This window comes from Oreochromis niloticus, linkage group LG7, assembly GCF_001858045.2.
Source record: "Oreochromis niloticus isolate F11D_XX linkage group LG7, O_niloticus_UMD_NMBU, whole genome shotgun sequence".
NCBI lineage: Eukaryota > Metazoa > Chordata > Actinopteri > Cichliformes > Cichlidae > Oreochromis > Oreochromis niloticus.
Window position 1 is genome coordinate 48,279,030 of NC_031972.2, and position 18,781 is coordinate 48,297,810.

The 18,781-nt window shown below is 39.6% G+C and overlaps 1 protein-coding gene across 2 annotated transcripts; it reads left to right on the forward strand.

Moving 5' to 3' along the window:
- The first annotated feature begins 50 nt into the window (after positions 1–50).
- Positions 51–9,389, forward strand: LOC100707007 (vegetative cell wall protein gp1). Of its 2 annotated transcripts, XM_003443995.4 has the most exons (9): positions 51–269; positions 2,487–3,366; positions 4,143–4,236; positions 4,672–4,852; positions 4,967–4,981; positions 5,178–5,261; positions 8,440–8,510; positions 8,649–8,784; positions 8,882–9,389. In XM_003443995.4, the coding sequence occupies exons 1-9, from the start codon at positions 195–197 to the stop codon at positions 8,903–8,905; spliced, it is 1,560 nt and encodes a 519-aa protein (XP_003444043.2). In that variant the 5' UTR covers positions 51–194; the 3' UTR covers positions 8,906–9,389. The 2 variants fall into 2 exon arrangements, with proteins under 2 accessions (XP_003444043.2, XP_005451018.1); XM_005450961.3 differs by lacking the exon at positions 4,967–4,981.
- The last annotated feature ends 9,392 nt before the right edge of the window (positions 9,390–18,781 follow it).

Consider the following 18,781-nt stretch of genomic DNA (forward strand, 5'->3'; position numbering starts at 1 on the left):
AAAGCTGGGACACTCTGTTCTCTTACGTTTCACTGACTAATGCGCACTGGACCAATCCACGGGGGTGGTGTTTAACTCCATCCAATGGCTGCTCATGTTATTCCCTGTCGGCGGTGGGAAGGGCAGCTGTTTGGGTTTTATGTCACTGAGCACTCATCCACGCTGTGGGTGCTGTAGTTTCAGCACGGGCAGTGATGGGGGGAAACAGCCCGAGTCAATTCAGTGGGGAAGATGAAGGCGGAGGAATTACTTTTCTGAAGGGCATTCGGGTGAGTGAAGGCTTGTTTAGAGCTGCTTCCATCACTATAGCGCACGGCTGCACAGCGCATCAGTGCAAGTCAGTGATTTCCTGTCATTGACGCCCTTTTTTAAATTATTATTAATATTATTATTATAATTTGTTGTATTTTTTTTTTCTTTCAATTTTTAAAGCCTGCTAAAAATCACCCCGCATAAAGTAGGCGGCTTCCCTTTAGTGTGGGGGTTAAATATAGAAAGGGCATGCTCGCCTTACATTCCCCATACGTGTGGAAGTGCTGCTTCACAAAGTCTTTAAATTCCTATAATATCCAAAGTATGGGTTTATTCTTTACGGCATCATATCTATAATTAAATCAGCTTTAATTCAGGTAATTAATGCGATTATCAATCTGCGACCTTTATCGACCTCTATTGGTGACATTACAGTGTAACAACAGCACTTTTACATTGGTTTGTATCAGGGGTGTCAAATATTAGACCCGCGTGCCTGAATCCGGACAGCAAAAACTCCAGTCTGGCCCACAGGATTGGAGTTGATTCTTTTTTTATTTTGGACTTTGAACTGTATTTTCATAAATGTTACAGCTCATTCTGCTAATAAAGACAGCCCAGCCACCATTCATACTACACAGAATCAGAATATCTTTATTGCCATTGTAACAAATTAAGTGAAAGTCCCTGCAGGGTCAAGAGAAAAGGTTTAAATATAATTACAGAAGAATATAAGAAAAACAGGGTAGAAACTGCTATTCAGTGTATTTGTCACCCAAGTTATAAAGTAATAGTTAACAATTAAAAAACAGTAAAGTTACTATTTTCTCACTATCCTCTACAGAAAATCCTTTAAAAAAAAAAAAAAAAAATCTGTCTACTGTAAAGTAAAATAAACAAATAAATAAAATAGGACATTTCTGTGAATTAACAAAAATCTTATTCTTTATAATTACCAGACAGTCTGGGCAATGACCTATCTTTCTGTAATTTTACACTTTTATTTGTTACAATTTAAGCCCAAATAGTCATGCTGAGAGATTTCTTTTATTAACTACAGCACCGTTTCTTTGTCGTGTAGAAAAACTAAGACTTTCTTTTTCTTACATTGAGATATCGCAGGGATTAAGTGTGCAGTTACATTTCTTTACACTGACAGAGAGGGGATTTTCACCAGTCCAGCCCAATTAAAATCAAAGTGGGCTGGATGTGGCCAACAGTGTAAAATGAGTTTGACATCGCTGGCTTCAATTTTACTCCATGAAATTATAGCAATAAAAAAAGATAATAAAATATATCATTTTCCAGTAGGAGCTGACTTAAATTTATGGAGGAGGTCAGGAGAGAAGTGTCTACAGAGCCTCCGCTGTGCAAAAGCATGGTGGAGGCTCTGTCATGGTTTGGAGCTTCATTTGAGCCAGTGGTGTTTTAGATTGTGTTTTAAAAACAAGTTCTACAATTTCAATTTAAAAAACTGTCAGTTATTGTTTTGTTTGACATATCATTGAATTGATTGACCTGTTTTCAATGCTGTAAATTAATTTTAAAAAAGAATAATTACTGCTGGGCTTTCTATTTTCTTAAAAGTCATTAAACTTTTCCACTGATGTAGCCTTGGTTGTGGTATTTGATTAAAAATAAGAACTCTGTTTAAAAAAATATTGTTGCATAAAAGTGATAGGTTCTTCACTCTAAACAAATAAAGTTGCATACCATTAATGCCTTCATCTTTCTCAGTAATTGTTACTTTTTCAAAGGGCAGCAAGGCTGTACCAAAGTTGTTTCTTTGGATTTTGAATGTGTGTTTATGTCACTGCTGGTGTTCAACAGACAAAGCACAAATCAAATAACATTTTTTCTCATTTGTTCTTATTCTGAATTTCTCTTAGAAAATTTTAAAAGTCAGACAGTTTGAACATCTTTTAAATTATATTTACAAGAAACAAGGAGACCTATTGTCTGATGTATTTGATATAAAATGCCATTGGACACTTGTTCAGTGGCTCGCTGAGTCTTATGAAATAACGCTGCAGTGTTTAATGGCAGTGATGCGTAAACTTCACATTACTTACGCAAGACTTGAACCTGTGATAGAGAGCAGAGCCCTGCAACAAACAGACATGTCGAGCTTCACTTCACTGACACAGCACCGGCATCGGAAACATTTGAATTTGCTATTTGTGGCCTGCAGGTGGCGCTTACGGTTCTTCTTCTTCTTCTTCTTCTTTCGTCAGCTGTCAGACCGAGTCATCAAGCGGATGAAGCTGTCGCCAGAGGTCGTCTCTCCGCATCTCGCTCCTGCATCGAAAACAGTGGCCTCTCCAGATCCCACCTCTTCTGTGGAACACTTATCACCTCCTCCACCTACAGTTATCGCAGCACCACCTCCTTCTCTTTCTCCTCCTTCTCAGGGAGCCACAGTTCCAACAGTGGAACCTGCTCCTTCTGTTAAGCTCATCCCGCCTCCTCCTGTGAAGTTTCACTCCTTTCCTCCAGCCTCTCCAGAGCCTGCAGCTCAAACTCCATCCACCCCTTCCCCAGGAGTCGAAGCACCTGTAGAACCCCTTCCTCCACCCCCTGCTGAAGTCCCACCTTCTGCTGAAACCTTAATCCTGCCCACGTCTGTAGAGTCATCTCAAGCATCTCTGGCTCCACCTGAACCTTCATCTCAAACACCCCCCACTATTATTGAGCCTGCTACTGTCACTCAATCTGTTGAACCTTTAGAATCTGTTACCCCATCACCTCCACCAGTAGAAACAGTCCAACTTCCACCCACGATTGAATCTACTCCATGTGGACCAGTGGAGGAAGTGGACCAGTGGTGTCAAGTGGAGGCACCGGTCGTGGCTCCAGCTGTTGATCCAGAGCCTCCATGTGATCAATCTCCACCTCCTCCAGAGGACGCTCTAGCACCTCCTCCACCAACTTCTCCAGTGCTCTCTTTTGAAGAAACATCTCCATCCTGTCACTGTGTGGAGCAAGCTGTTGTCCCAACTCACCCACCTCTAGCTCCACCTCCACCAACCGAGGAGCCCCCCAAGAACCCGTCTGTGCCTCCTTTTGATGAGAAGGAAGTACGTGTTGTCACAACACCACCTCCACCTGCGACAAGTGAGTCTGAACCATCCTAATCTTTTGGCATTTCCAATTAGCTGTTGTGATGCTTTGAAGTGCATGCTGTGGCTACAAGGACATGGAGGTTTTTCACAGCTTAATAGGACAAACCTTATAATGTTGCTCAGTCAGATACACAAATATGCAGAATTATAGTCCAAATCACATGACTCTGAGGATATGAGAGAGATACAGCTGATAAAGCATCCAAAAAGTGTAATAATAACAATAATAAACCACTTGTCTCTGAGGTGGTATGAAGATTTGAGAATGAGCATTTCCGTCTTTTGTCTGGAGGATCATTTCAGTTAACAAGAGCCGAAATCAGCAGTTTGCAGTTTCCAAGCCTAAAATACAGAGTAACAGAGTTACAGTGTAACATCCTGAAATCTCTGAGGAAGAACATTCAGTGGAAATGACCCGAACCGTGGTGTGTGCCAGAACATGCCACCTACCACCTCAGCAGATTTACCTCCTAGTGAGGTCCTCCGTTTCCCTGCTTCCCTGACTATGTGAAGAAGATCAAGCACTCATATCAGAAAAATAAGTACAAAGGGACACACCATTTGTTGCTTCTCTTATTACCAATGTGTAACCATTATTTCAGACCATTATTTCTGGTAGAAGTTTCATTTCAGCGTTCTAAGGCAGTGATATTCAAGGTATGTTTGAGGCTTTAATTTGGAAAGAGTTTCAGGCTTTTAGTAGCAGTTCAAACTAAGTCAGTAGATTTAACATGTTTACAGTCATTGCTTTGTTTGTTTCTTCTCAAGTGTCGGAAGACGAGTTGAGGCAGAAGCTCAAAGAGGAGATGCAGAGAAGTCTGAAGGAGGAGATCGACCAGAAGAGGCAGGCGCTGCAGAGGCAGTAAGGACACAAGACTGAATGTTTTACTGAGTTTTGAATCTTACTGTCTCATTTGTCCCATCTGATAAGATAATAACATAACTGTAGAGGTTTGTAGTTGATCCGTACCGATGCACACATTTCTGCTCAAGATGCCACATTAATTATTTAGTCACTAATTCTATTTAGTAGGAAAACATTAGAATTTATTCATTTTTTAACCAAAAACGCCATAAATCAATAATAATTATAATATTTAAATACCGATAACAAAGATTTTAAAGTTAAACTGCAATCAAAACTTTGAATATCAGAGAATATATTCTTATTAATTAAGTACAATTATCCCAGGATATCTACACACTTGAGGAGTTGCTGCTGATGCATTCTCAGTTGATCAGTTTATCAATTAATTAACTCTGAGTTCTTTAAAAGATGCACTTTGTGCATGTGAAGGTTGGAGGAGATGAGGGCACAGGTTCGAGCTGAGGCGAGGGCAGCAGCTCGGGCTCGGGTGGAGGAGCAGGTGAAGAAGATTCTGGAGGCTGAGAGGGCGGCGAGCACGGAGAAGCTCACAGACACAATCATGAAAGAGCGAATGAAGACGGAAGATGAGAAGCTCATGGTGCAGCTTTATGTAAGCAAAGGAAGACACGCATGTTGAATGTGTGAGGAACTCTGCTGTAAATACGAAACTCTTTCCTCCTTTTAATGTGCTTCTTTTTCTTTCTTTGCCGCGTTGTTGTTTCAGTGGATGGAGCTGAAGGTAGGACGATAGAGATGCATACATGCATGCCTCACTCTCAAACAGCTGCAAATCATGATTTGCAGCTGTTATTTTGAAAAACAGAAAAAATAGACCAAAAAAAACGCATGTAAACTGAGTGTCGGCCTCTACAAAATTTCAATATGATGTTTTCAGAGCTGTGCTGATATCTTCTATGAATGTTAAATTATCGCAGGCTCATCAGCTGGAGGAGAAGGAGAAAGAGCTGAAGAAACGAGATGCTCTCTACAAGGAACATCTTGCAAAACTCGATGCAAAGGTTAGTTAACATTTTTGAGACTTGAAGTAATTCTCATATGTTTAAAGTTCTTACAGGTTTAAAGCGAGACTATGTTTTACTAGAGATGTGTCGAGTGGCCGGGGGGGAAAAGACTGTAAACAAAAGACAACGTGTATGACTAACTGGCTTTTTAACTAGTTTTGAAAAATTCCAGTTGTAATCTAATCGAATGTCATGTGTATATTACTCCAAAATCTAGGCAACCCTCAACACACAATCAGACATCAGATCTTGATAAATTAAATGTTCAACTTGAAAATCTTTACTGACGTCTTGAGTCACCCCTTATTATATTTTGCTTCTAAGAAGCCAAACTATCTTGTAATTTGTGTAATCTCAGTGTGTCCTTCAAAATATTTAAGGTAACCAGAGACGTTGAGGACAAAAGAAGAAGTTGTAGCATCTATAGCAAATGATCAAAATCTGAACGTCATGTAATTAAGAAATTAAGGGCCTAAGTTTCATTTGGCCTTTCAGCTGATCCGTCTGCTGTTCGCTGAAGCCATTTTAGAAATGATCTCAGTGGACGGGTGGATGTCAAGAAGCTATTTTTAAGGCAGGGAAACAGGGAGAAAAAGGTAAGATAGATTACACAAGATAATGGGCTGAAAATCAGTAGCAGCAGCTCTTATGTAGTGATGAACCCAGATTTGAATGAAATTTTTGTTTTCAAGTGATTATCAATCTGTACAGCAGGGGTCAGGAGAGAGGTTCAATAGTGAGTGTCTGCTCTGTCATCACTTGGAGCTGCATTTCAGCCGGTGGTGTTGGGGATTTTTGTCAAAACTGATGGAATTATGAACGCAGAAAAGTACGTTCAGATTTTGATCCACCATCTAGTATCATCTGGAAAGTGACTTTTCAGCATGAAAATGATCCCAAAGGCACTGCACAAAACATGCAATGACTAACCATGACTAGCACTCATGAATTGCCCCCCCAAGAGCAGTGTTCCCTCTAATTTTTCATGTGTCTGAGCGAACACACAAACTCCCTGAGCGATCCCTTGGACCACTGTGAGCGACAGCAGACGTGTGCACTGTGGTCACGCCAGCATCTAATCCATCCAAGTTACAAGGTTTATTAAAATAATCAAATTACAGCATTTACATTTATGTTAGACTACTTTTAATTAACTGCTTTAGCAGTTAAAAATCTTGTTCATGACCTGTGTTAACACTATTGGAAGTAAAAATAACTTGAACTCCAATTTTGAAAACACAACTTTCTTTCTTTCTTTTTTCATAAAGCTCTGACTTGTATTATGAGTATGAGTCTGTGGTCTGGGAGAGAGTCCTGTAACTCTCTGTCTGCAAAATATAGTATATAATGACCAATGCTGGGCAATTAATTATATAGTTACTTCTTCAAAAAAGTAACTCAGTTTGGCAAACAACAAAGTTTTTTGCAGCTATTTTTTTAATGCAGCCAAGGCGTTTTTAAATAAACATTTCAAACTATTTACAGAACAATCAGCTGTTCTGCATCAAATCTGATGCCACACAAATTATTTGTGCCACTCCAAAAAATAATTTCTGTCCACTATGAGATAAAGGAGAACAACAGCCTGATACCTGCAGGCCTGACAACAGGAGATGTATCACTCCTGTAACACCTGTAACACTCAGCAGTCGCCTCATTGTTCTGACACACACAACAAAACTATTGACTACACTACACACTAACTACACACTAACTACACAAGATTTGCGCTAAACGTCGCAAATCTCTCACATCTCAAAACACTGCCCTCACTCCTAAAACTTCCCCCCCCGTTTCTTAACAACTAGATGCCACGTTGCCATATCATTTTTTGATTGGTCGACATGGTACTTTTTTCGACCAATAGGAAACGGTGGTGGTGGGGGGGTGGTTTTGCTCACAGGCGGAGAGCGCTTTCCAGCGTTTTCCTTATAAAACGCCATTTTTACCGTTTCTTCCAGCAGTAAATATAAATAATGACAGTATTCAGGAAGAAAACCAAACATTGCATATATTTTTTATCATAACTCTGGTTTTACGTGGCCTATCAACACAATTTAAAAACTGGTATAAAGTCCACACTTTTTCCGTCAATTGTTCCGTCTGTCCTGCTCACATCTCCAATGGTTGTACACGTTGTCATTAACGTGGCTTCACTCCACATCAGCCACGCCGCTTTGCTAGCTAAAACACAGGTGTCAGCACATAAGGACGCTGTCATAGCCTGTCAACGACGTTGATTGGCTGCGTATATACGAATGTGAATCGCATCATTAGCTGGACTATGGGATAAGGTGGCATCAGTCTAATCCCATACGGGAGCAGCCAGTCACTTACTAACACTGCAAAACAGAACTGTTAAAGTTTTAATTTTAATTTCAGTTCAGGTTAGATATTTTTTTTTGTGCGCAACGCAGATTTTCTGTGCGCAGAGACCGTGCCAGAGGTGCGCAATTGCGCACGTGCGCAGCTTAGAGGGAACATTGCCCAAGAGCCCAGACCTGAACATTATTGAAGCAGTGTGTGATCATCTTGACAGAGAGCAGAATAAAAAGAGGCCAGGATCCAAAGAAGGGCTTTGAATGTCTTTCAAGAAATCTAGAGAGAGATTCCTGAGGACAGTTGTTAGAATTATACAACTCTGTTTTCCATAATTTGTGGAGAAGGAAATGAAACAACACCAGTTAGTGGAAACCAAAATTATCAAATCGTCAATCCTTTCTGGGCTTGATGTTAAAATTATTAAGTGATCCTTTAATTTTTCAGCAGTATATCTGGAACTATTTGAAACTGTTAATTACTTTCTTCAGGTATCAAACTGCATTGTAAATGCACCCGTGTGCCAATCCAAGATACAGCAGCATGCTGCGCTTTGTTTTCATTCGATTAACAGTGACATAGGTACCTGATCAAACACCTTAACAAATGTCATCAAGCTGTAATTCGAACATGTCTGAATCCTAACTAGAGCTTAGACACATGTAGCACCACCTTTTACAGCTGACACCAGTGAGAGGACCGTGGAGTTGAGCTAAAACATGTTTTCGGGGTCTTTAAATGCAAATTTTGGCCACTGAGGAGCGGTCACGTCCTGAATTTTTTTGTGGGATTTTGTTGAAGCAGTTGTGATATGTTATGTTGAGGGTAATGTGTGTGTTTTTTACCACTTTGGCAGTGTGCAGAGTTTTACAAAGTTTCTGTCGAGAGCTTCCGGAAGGGCAAAGAAGAGACTCTCAGCCGTTTCACGTAAGTCAGAACACTTTAATTTGTTTATGTGTAGTATCATGTAAGCCTTATTACAGCTTTTATTTGATGTAAGTTAAGTTTGAATCATAATAATGAGGCAAATGTTATTTAATATTATTTTCCTTATCCCTCTCTCAGTCGTTTTAACACCCAGCCAGTGTGTGGAGACTTGCAGAGCCAGATATTGAAATGCTACAAGGAGAACACGGGAAAGACTCTGTGCTGCTCGCGCATCGCCTCTGCCTACATGCAGTGTGTGGACGAAGCCAAGAAAGTACGACCCGTCTTGACTTAAACACATTATTTGATTTTATACCTCTCCTGCTGTGGATCTTTATTGATCATTTTAAACCATCTCTCTCCTCTCACAGAATAAGATGAGCACAGGCGGTTAATGTGGACCGCATCCTGGCGGACTACTCCAGCCTTTCTGTGTACCCAAAGAAGTGCCACACACATGCAGACGTTAACTCAAAGGACACTTTAGTCTGCTGCTCATCATGGGATCAAAGCAATTATATCAATGCAACAGCAAAGTTTATTTTTAAGTGCTTGCTTTTTTCTTTTAAATGAAGCAAAACACAACAGATAAGCAGAACGTTTGCAGACTGAGAGCCTGATTAATCATTTTACACACGTGCCTTGAAGTTATAAAACCTGTTTATCAGAGTGTGAACGCATGAAGGAACTACTGAGTGAGCAGAGTGTAACAACGAAGAAAAATTAAATCCATCAGTAAACCTTGATGTGGAACATAATGGTTCACGGTTAAAGAAAATATTGGTGTGTGTGTGTGTGTGTGTGTGTGTGTGTGTGTCTGCTGCCCCCTGCTGATTTTGAGTTCAGAATTTAATAAAATTTATTACTGTGCTCGTGAAATCCAGTTGATGCTCTCAGGGAGGTAAATCGGCTGTTTTTCTGTGATATAGCTCATTACTTGTGGCAAAATTATGGATGCAAAGCAAAAAATGAAAACGACACATAAACACAACATGCTGAACATCGCAAATAAGGCGGAGCACTGGACAGCAGAAGTGCAGCTGCATAAACAACCCGCGTAGAAATGCTTATATGTGACAGTGGACATGTCATCATCGATTTACCCCAAATGGAAGACGGTCTCCTTTCTGCACAGTTTTATGGCATAAAAAAAATCAGTATTAAGAAAATAGGTTCAAGTTTCTGTCTTGGAGGTCATTTCAAGAAAATTGTTGCAGTTTCAAGAAGTCACACCTGTCAATACGATCAATCAATCTATAAATACGATCAATAAATTGTCAATCAATTGATTCGCTTTTATCACATTATACTGTTAGTTATTAATGTAAGAATTATTTGCAAAAAAAACGGGATTTTGAACAATGTCAGCTGCACATCCATGATGTGAATCTCCTGTTCCTCCACAACCCAAAGATGCTCTATTAGATTGAGATCTGGTGACTGTGGAGGCCATTTAAATACAGTGAATCCATTACTATGTTCAAGAAACCAGTTTGAGATCATTTAAGCTTTGGGACATGTTGCATTATCCTGCTGGAAACTGGCATCAGAAGATGGGTACACTGTGGTCATACAGGGATGGAGCTATTAGGCTCAAAGTGTGCCAATATCTCCCACACTGTTACACCTGATGCACAAATACAATGCATAATGGATGAATTATTTCCTGTTGTTTATGCAAAGTACATCGACGTAACTTTGTGCTGAACATTGGGGGGGTCAAGATCTCTGTCTAAATAAATAAATAAATCTGGGTAAATTCCCAGATGATTAAACATGTAACTATTTTGCTGGTAATAACTGAAATGAGTAAAGAAAATCAACAGCCTATTTATGCAAGATAATTCTTGATTTTATTGGGGGGGGTCATAACCCCCCTGGAAGTTACACCCCTGGCAAAGTATCACCTTTCTTCCCTATTCTGAAGCTCGGTTTGAACTTCACAGGTCAGCCTGACCCTGTCTAAATGTCTGTGTAGGTTCTCACCCATCCTGATCATGTTAGTCTAATGAGCTTGGAAAGAAAGAGACTGGACTTCTTTAAGCAGTGCAGCGAGGAGTGCTCAGACCTCTACACCGGAGAAACCAACCAGCCACTCCATAAATGCATAGCACAACGTAGAAGAGCCACCTCGACAGGACAAGACTCAGATGGACATCTGCATCTAAAGGTCAAAGGTCATTATTTTGAGGATACCAGTGCTCACTTTTTGGACAGAGAAGACAGATGGTTTGAAAGAGGAGTGAATGATCTTTGAACAAAAGAGGTGGTTTACAACACCAACTGTCTGCGACCTACGGTGCAGTTTTGAGATCTCTTCCAGACACCTCAACCTCGACACACGTGATCTCAATGAGTCACATGATAGGGTGAGGCAAGGTCTCACGACGGTTTCACCCAAAACCTCTGCTAAAAATGACCCACACCTTTTTCCACACCTTGGCTCATGTGTTGAGGCACGTGATCAATACTTAATCCCACTAGGGATTAAGTCCCTGGGAGTCTCCACTATCTCAAACTTAAATAAGTCCAGTAATTTCTTTCCAAACTCCTGAGTTTGACCCAGCAGTATAAAAATAGGAGAGAGATGAAGTTGCTTTAATTACTTTGCACACAAAGTATATGAAGAACTGGAAATATATATTTGGTCATACACTAAATGATCTAAAAATTGATACCAGCTGAAGCGACTGATTTTGGTGTTTTCACAGCAGCTGTTTTGATACTGGTTTAGAGAACATGTAAATGCATATATAATTTAACAAACCATTGTAGTCAGATACAAAATAGCTCCTCTTCAGTCAACTACAAATTTTACATTGATGAGCAATAATAATTCAATATAAAACCAGATAAAAAGGGAAATACTTAAAAGCATATTAGTACGCTACTTCAAAGGCATGGTTAGTTACATTCAGAAAAGCCTCTGCAACATCGGTTTCCAGTTTTGTGTTACTCGGATCCTAATTTTGGTTAAAACCGCAAAGCATCTAAATCAAGGCCTGGTCTTCGTGTCTGCTAAGATGTTTCTCATGTGATCTAAGGTACATCGTGTCCTGCTTCATCTGAGGAGGAAGTGGCTGTTTGCACGCGTGCTTGGTTTTTGCGCGGTTGCAGAGACATGTCAAGCGAAGAGGTGACACGTTACATGCAAAGACTGGATAGGATAAGGAAGTTTGTGACTACATTCTGTATTGTTTGGTTTTTATGCTTAACAACCAAAGAATGCTTAATTTTCAGTTCTGAAAATGCATGCTGCAAATGTGTTTTGAAAGTAACTCTTAACGTCTCATCCCCTCACTGTCTTTCAAAGCCAGGAAAATAAAACAGAAGTGAAGCTGTGGTCTGCTCAGCAGATCTGACGTCAGCTTCTCTCATTGGCCACACAGGAAGCGGTGGCCAACTTACTAACATTTGTCTGTGGCTTGTTGCGTTTATGCACTAGTGCAGTGTGTGTTTGTGTGTTAAACATTATGTAACTGCATTTCAGTCGCTACTGTACTATCACTAGTCACTATCTGTGGCTATTAAAAACAACACTGGTTTTGTTTTTGACCTAGTAAAATGTTTATTCTCTCAACTACAAAAAAAATGATCTCATGAAAGATTAACTGACTAACTATTAACTCATTGTTTGGCAGTTAAATATTAATATATTTGGGAGGGTTTTTTTAACAGTGCTGCAATAATTTTCTCTTTTGCACGTTGCAAAACGTTGCACGGTGTCAAACATTTGCATGGGCTTTTTTTTTTTACAGCTGAGTCACACTGTGTTCAGACTCAGAGATAATAAAACCTCTAGGGTAAAGCTCCCTCACACACACAGAAAATCAATCAGAAATCTCCAAGGAGACGGATAAAGAGACGATCAATAATCACATCAGTAGCTATTCAAGCTTCTTGGGATCTTTCAAAATTGCTGACAGTTTCTTCCCTTCCTGTAAATTTGGTATTTTTCTCTTGTCCCAACTTCTTGATAACCAGATTGTGTGTTCCTATAAGGCAGCGGTCCGCAGCCCTTTTTGTGCCATGGACCGGTTTATGTCTGACAATATTTTCATGGACCGGCCTTTAAGGTGTCGCAGATAAATACAACAAAATAAAACCAATACCAAAAAAAAGAAGATTTATTCATAACACACTGGAAAAGTCCCAGGGAAACAGAGTTAATGATAAAAACGATTAAAAAAATAACGATAAAAACTGATAAAAACCCTGAAAACCATCAATTTCACACCCGAGCCTCAACTCTCACGGCCTGGTACCGGTCCGTGGCCTGGGGGTTGGGGACCGCTGCTATAAGAAAAGATAAAAGATAAAAGTATAAATCCACTTATATGTTTTTATTTTGTTCAATTATACACATTTTTTAAGTCCATTTTATGTATGTATATATATGTATTTGTTTATTTATTTATTTTGCTGTTGTTGGAGCCTAAATTGTCCTCCACTTCTGGAATGACCTTTGTCAGTATTCATCCCTACCTGCAATCATGGCTGCAGACTCTCCTTTTATTAAGGATGGATAAAATTGCTATTTGTTACGTAAAAGGTGTCACTCATATAATTTGTGATTCATCATTTTGGTTTGGTTCACTGTCACAAGCTCAAATGCTACAAGCCAGGTTCACCAAACTGCAGAAACACTGCAGTTTGCAACTAATAAAGGTTCAACTGAGCATTTAAATACTTGATAAAAGATGCAGTGCCAGGAACTGTTGCTATGACAACTCAATGTTAAACTGAAGATAATCAGAGTTGATGTGATGTTTTATTTCCACTTCATTCATTCATTCAATGTGAAGCGATGGAGCGGATTTAATTGTTTTTCTATCTGAATAACAGAGAAAGAAATTAGGGTGTTTAGGAAAGTTGCATATATTTTTATTCCAATGAACAAAATTCAACAGTTGTCTTGGCCTTCAAGAAAACTGTTGAACTGTTGTTTAAAAATCAAACAATAATGTCTTGCTGATAATAGTAATACTTCTATGGGCATTTAGGAAAGCCATATCATAGTATTGCTGTACTTTAAATTTTAAATACAGCTCCTATATTTGCCAAAATGTCAGAACTGGTTTAAACTGTTTGGAAAAAGCTGTTTTTCTAACTAATGTTGGTTTGGTAGTGTCTTCAAAAAGAAAAATCTAATTGCATGTTTTTTTATATTAAGACTTGAATAAAAGCACTCTTCACACAAGAAATCTCTGGCTTTGAAATCTTAACCACCTGATAGTCATCTTTCTGCGAAATGATGAATACATGTGGATTTCTCTGAAGGACATGGGCCTTTGGAACTAAGGAGGTGAGTCAGGTTGTTAGGGAGCTGGGTGCAATAAAATAAAGAGAAGAAAAACGAGGTTTGTGTGTGCAAATGTGTGTGTGTGCCCAGGCAGTATCTCATTCCACATAGAAAAGCCCACCTCTGTAACCCAATCACCCACTCAGTGTTTGCAGAAATACCAAATAATACCTCATATTACACCTACGTGAAGACGTAGCAACTGGCTGGCATATTGTCTTCATCAGCCTCACATCACAACTTATCACTGAAAACATGTTAAAAAAATTAAATATTGGTTGCTCCTTTGAAAGGAAACTGTTTGTCTCTTTTGCTGCTGTCATGAGAGGTGTGCGGATGGCTGAAATTATAAAGGTGCTACGAAGCTGAAGGTCTGCATGAATGTCAATTTACTTTAATGTAAAACATAAGTATAAATAAATATATCCATTTACGATCCCTAGGGAATATTACATGTGAGTTTTGATGGAGGTGAGTTATGTAAACCTGTAATTTTCTTTTATAGTGATTGTTACCAAGGATGTCTGAACCCTTTATACTACTCGATAAGCATAGTTGCGTAACTCTGGGTTTTTATATGTTGGTTTTTTGTTTTTTTTTTACTCTTGTTACCTTGGCCACTGGCCTTAAATTGTGTTTGATGTCTGTTCATATATAATACAAATCCATTTTCAGTGCACAGAGACATACAGTAACCCCATACCGGTGCCTGTTATTCAACTATTCTTTTAATGTATTCATCCATTTCTCTTCAAAGGACATGTGGAGAGGAAAGAATGTGTCAACAACCCATCTTCACCTCTGCCTGTGCTGACATCCCATATTCATCCATCCTGTCATTGTTCAATGACGCTGTCCTTTTCACCCCCGTTTATCCTTTCCACACCCACGCCACCTTCTCCAGCAGCCACAGCTCACTTTGAATTTTCAGCACGAATTTGCAGCCACTTGGTGGCAGCAATAAGGGATTACACTGACATATCATTGTTTGTTTGTTTTTTAACACACCCACTAGGCAAAGAGGTACGCTCTTTCTTTTACATGTGTTTGGACACTAACCTGTTTCTGAAGGACTGAATTGTTAGAATTCTTAGCTGCTTAATGCTCGACTATATTCAGCAGCTTCTACGGTGTGTGTGAGCGTATGAAGGAAGTTCAGCTCAGCTGAGCTTTCTTTGCATTAGCTGGCTTGAAAAAACAAACATAAACAAACTGGGGGGGGGGTGTTAAAATTATAACAGTAAAATGCAACACTTGCAAATAAAACAAGAGATTACAAGAGATTAATACTGTCAAAAATCACACAAAGCTGTAAAATACAGATTTTAATTCAAGCTAATTATTTTAATGCTAAGTGCGCTCTCCGTGCTGCCGTTTATTTTTCATGTGGCAGCTGCCGATTTAATAATAATAATAATAATAATAATAGGCTTGTAAAGCACATTTTAAAACATACAGTTACAAAGTGCTTCAAAGTTTGGATGAAAACACATTAAGCATAATTGTACATATTCATACATGTAGACTGAGTCTAAACACGCAGTCTTTCATTCATTCCTGCACAAGCACTCCAATATAAACATCAGAAGAACAAAAGGCCACAAATAATGGAAGAAAGATTAAGGAAAAGCTAGCCTATTATAATGTGTTTTCAGGAGTCATTTACTGTTAAACAAACCATAGATTTAGCAAAAATAGGCCGAGGAAGGCTGTTCCAAAGCAGCAACAACATCGCCCCTGGTTTTTAAATAAGAGCATGGAACATTTCGAAGATAATGTGCGAGGTTGGCTGTAGTTATAAGGTCTCAGTAGCTCTGCTATATATAAGCAGGAGCCTGCCCATGTAGGGCTTTATACATTATTGATACAATTTTAAAAATGTATTCTAGATTATAGTGGAAGACAGTGTAGAGTAAGGACTGGGAGATTGACGTGACATGTGAGTTAAAATAATTAAAATCAGAGAAAATTAAATCTAGTGTTTAGTAGAATTTCCACATTATTGAGTGTCAGTAAAGATTTAATTTTTGCTATGTTTCTTCAAGATACAGTCAGTCATTTTTTTTAGGTTATTTAATAGAAAAAAATTATATTGTACTCATAAATATACATTGACTAGTTTGTAATTATGACTTCCAAGAAACTAATGAAATCTTATACACTTAGAATTAATCAGGTGGAAGTATATAGGAGCGAGTGACACTCTGTAGAAGCAACTATGTAGCCCCCGCAAGATCTATTTCACTGAATGAAAAGGTCAAATTGAACAAACTGAACAGAACTGAGAAGAGACTATTAAAATAAAACAGGAAGTAACAAATACTGAGAGCAAGACTAAGAGATACAAGATAGACACAGAAACAGAAGAATGTGGAGATAAACCTGAGGGGACAGAACAACAGGACAAACAACCTCCCACTAACTTAATGCACAGATAACTGTAACATAACCAGAACACCAGAACAAAAAACCAGAATGTCAACAATACTCAAGACAGAACTATAATACAAAGACAATCAAAACTAGACAACCCTAAAACTCAAAAATCCTGTGTCAGTGACCCAGGGACCATGACACTTACAGGAATTCCAAGAAATACAAAGTCTAAAAACAAAACCATTCTTGAGTATCAAGCAGTAGACACACAGCAAGCACACAAGCAGGACTACACACACATACAAACACACATATTGGTGACCTCTGATTAGACAGAGGTGGTAAGAAAGCAAGTAATGAGGGCAAAAAACAAAAACAAAAACAGGAAATCAAACCAAAAAAAGACACAAGAGAAAACTTGCCTTTAGAATAAAACAGGAAGTAACCAACAGACAAATAGCTAACGCCAAGCCAAAGACTAATACTAAACACGATGACAGAGATAGGGAAACACATAGGGCATGAACTTTAGCAACTATGACTGACTCATTACAAAACCATGGAACCACTACATGTTTATAGCTTCCTGCTCCAGAAAAATGATACAAAAAAGAGTTTACTTTACAATAAACACAAGAAATGTGTCATCCATCCTCCTATTTAACCTAGTAGGTGTTATTCCAGATGGCACTAGGCTACTATGGATAGGTCTGAATCACCAGTCAATCTAACATACATTTCTTTGAACTGTGGGAGGAAGCTGGAGTACACTGAAAGAGCCCAAGCAGGCCCAGGAGAACATGCAAGCTCCACACAGCCAGTAAAGGCCCAGCTGACCAGAAGGTAATTTTGTGGGACTTTCTTCAGTGATAAGCGATCTTGTTTTGCTTTCTCTTCTCCATCTTTGCACATGACGACACGCCCAAAGTTACTCCAAATTTTGGAATCAGGTCTCCGGAGCTGTTAGAAAACATGGAATCAAGGGGTTAAATCGAGCGAGGAATACCAGTGAGTGCATTTCTAAAAATGTCACTCTCCTGTTTCAATTTCATTTCTTGTTCTTGTTTCCTAAACAAATATAAATGCAACTGATTTTCAGAGAAGTCCGTTTATTTGGATAAACCCATAACATGAGGTGTAATATTGGGAAATGATTGGATCAGCATGGCCCGGTCATCATGACTTCACAATCTACAGGAAACCAGTTTCAGTATGCCTCATGTCTCTAAAGCTGCTCTTCAGTTGTAAACAGAGTGAGAGAGAGAGAGCGAGAGAGAGAGAAGAAGGAAGAGAAACGGTGAGAGTGCATCAGAGTGAGGAGAGGAGAGATATTTTCAGTAGCTGTCTTTATAGCAAAGCTTTCCTCCGGTGAGGCGGCTGGTGAGGATTAGGGATCTACGTCGGTCAGGAGGTTGGATTGAGAGCAGGAGATGGCTGTGGGACGATACACATCCAGAGGTATTCCTTGAAATGCTGGGGCTGTTTATTCAACTCAGAATAGACGGATGGAGGAAAGTGAATGAGGTGGGAGGTAAAAGGCAGAGTAAAAACAAGTGTTGTGTAGGTGGATGCTGGATTGATGACAGCTGGATCAAAATGTGGATGTTGTTGTAGTGAGTGAGGGGGAAGAGGAGGGTTTTACGGTGAAATCAGGGTGAGAAGTGAGTGTGACTCAGACCTTTCAGCCACTTCCGTTGGCATCTTCAGGATGGAAAGATCAAAGGAGGAGATGAACGAGTCATGTTGTGGTCAGCTGACTCACAACAGAGGAATGGATACTGGGAAAAGGAAGCTTGGTCATGTGGTCTGGTCTTCCAATATGCATGCGCATGAGTTTACTACGCCGGAAGAGCAATTGTCCTGTTTCCCGTCAAGCCAGAGGAATGCAGAGTGAGATTCCCAGTCTGTGAGTCGTGCCCTCTCACCTGTCACCTCCATATGGATCCTATTTCATCCTTTCCCCTTCCCCCCTCGGCCAGGGAATTTCCCAGCTTGTGTGGCTCTCGTCACAGAGGAAGTTAGAGCGCCTCGTTTGCTCAAGCCTGGTTTTTCTGTTAATGATAGGATACTTTATGTTGTGGTTAGTTTAACAGGGCTGTGTTCCTCTGTTTTTCACCGCACACAATTTAATTTGCCAATTTGCAGGTCAGGAATCCAGCGGAGGCCTAAACTGGAAGGGAAAAAAATTACTCTATGTGTGGCATTTTCACAGCATTCTACATTTGGCCCCAAACAACCATGGAGGAGATAAATCTATGGATTTATGTGGATGAAGTGCGTACATAGAGTAATCGCTTGTTGGTGCTGGCTAGTCCAAGGATGCTTTGTCATGCTGGGTGTGTAATGTTTGCGTAATGTGTGTGTGAGCTCTTTGGTAGCAGCTACTGTCGATTTTTTGTGAGGGTTTTCATCATGTGGGAACACGTTTGTAAAGCTTTCAAGACATTTCTGTTCTCCCTGTTTACGTCTTTCATAAATGACTGTAAATATAAATATGAATAAAGTGCAGCTTGTCTTCGCGCGCATGTGTGTGTGTGTGTGTGTGTGTGTGTGTGTGTGTGTGTGTGTGTGTGTGTGTGTGTGTGTGTGCCTG

Excerpts from the sequence above, each read along its gene's own strand:
- LOC100707007 (XM_003443995.4), top strand. The coding sequence starts at position 195 with ATGGGGGGAAACAGCCCGAGTCAATTCAGTGGGGAAGATGAAGGCGGA. Across the intron at positions 3,367-4,142 it reads ACCACCTCCACCTGCGACAA|TGTCGGAAGACGAGTTGAGG; the intron begins GTGAGTCTGAAC and ends TTTCTTCTCAAG. Across the intron at positions 4,237-4,671 it reads AGGCAGGCGCTGCAGAGGCA|GTTGGAGGAGATGAGGGCAC; the intron begins GTAAGGACACAA and ends GTGCATGTGAAG.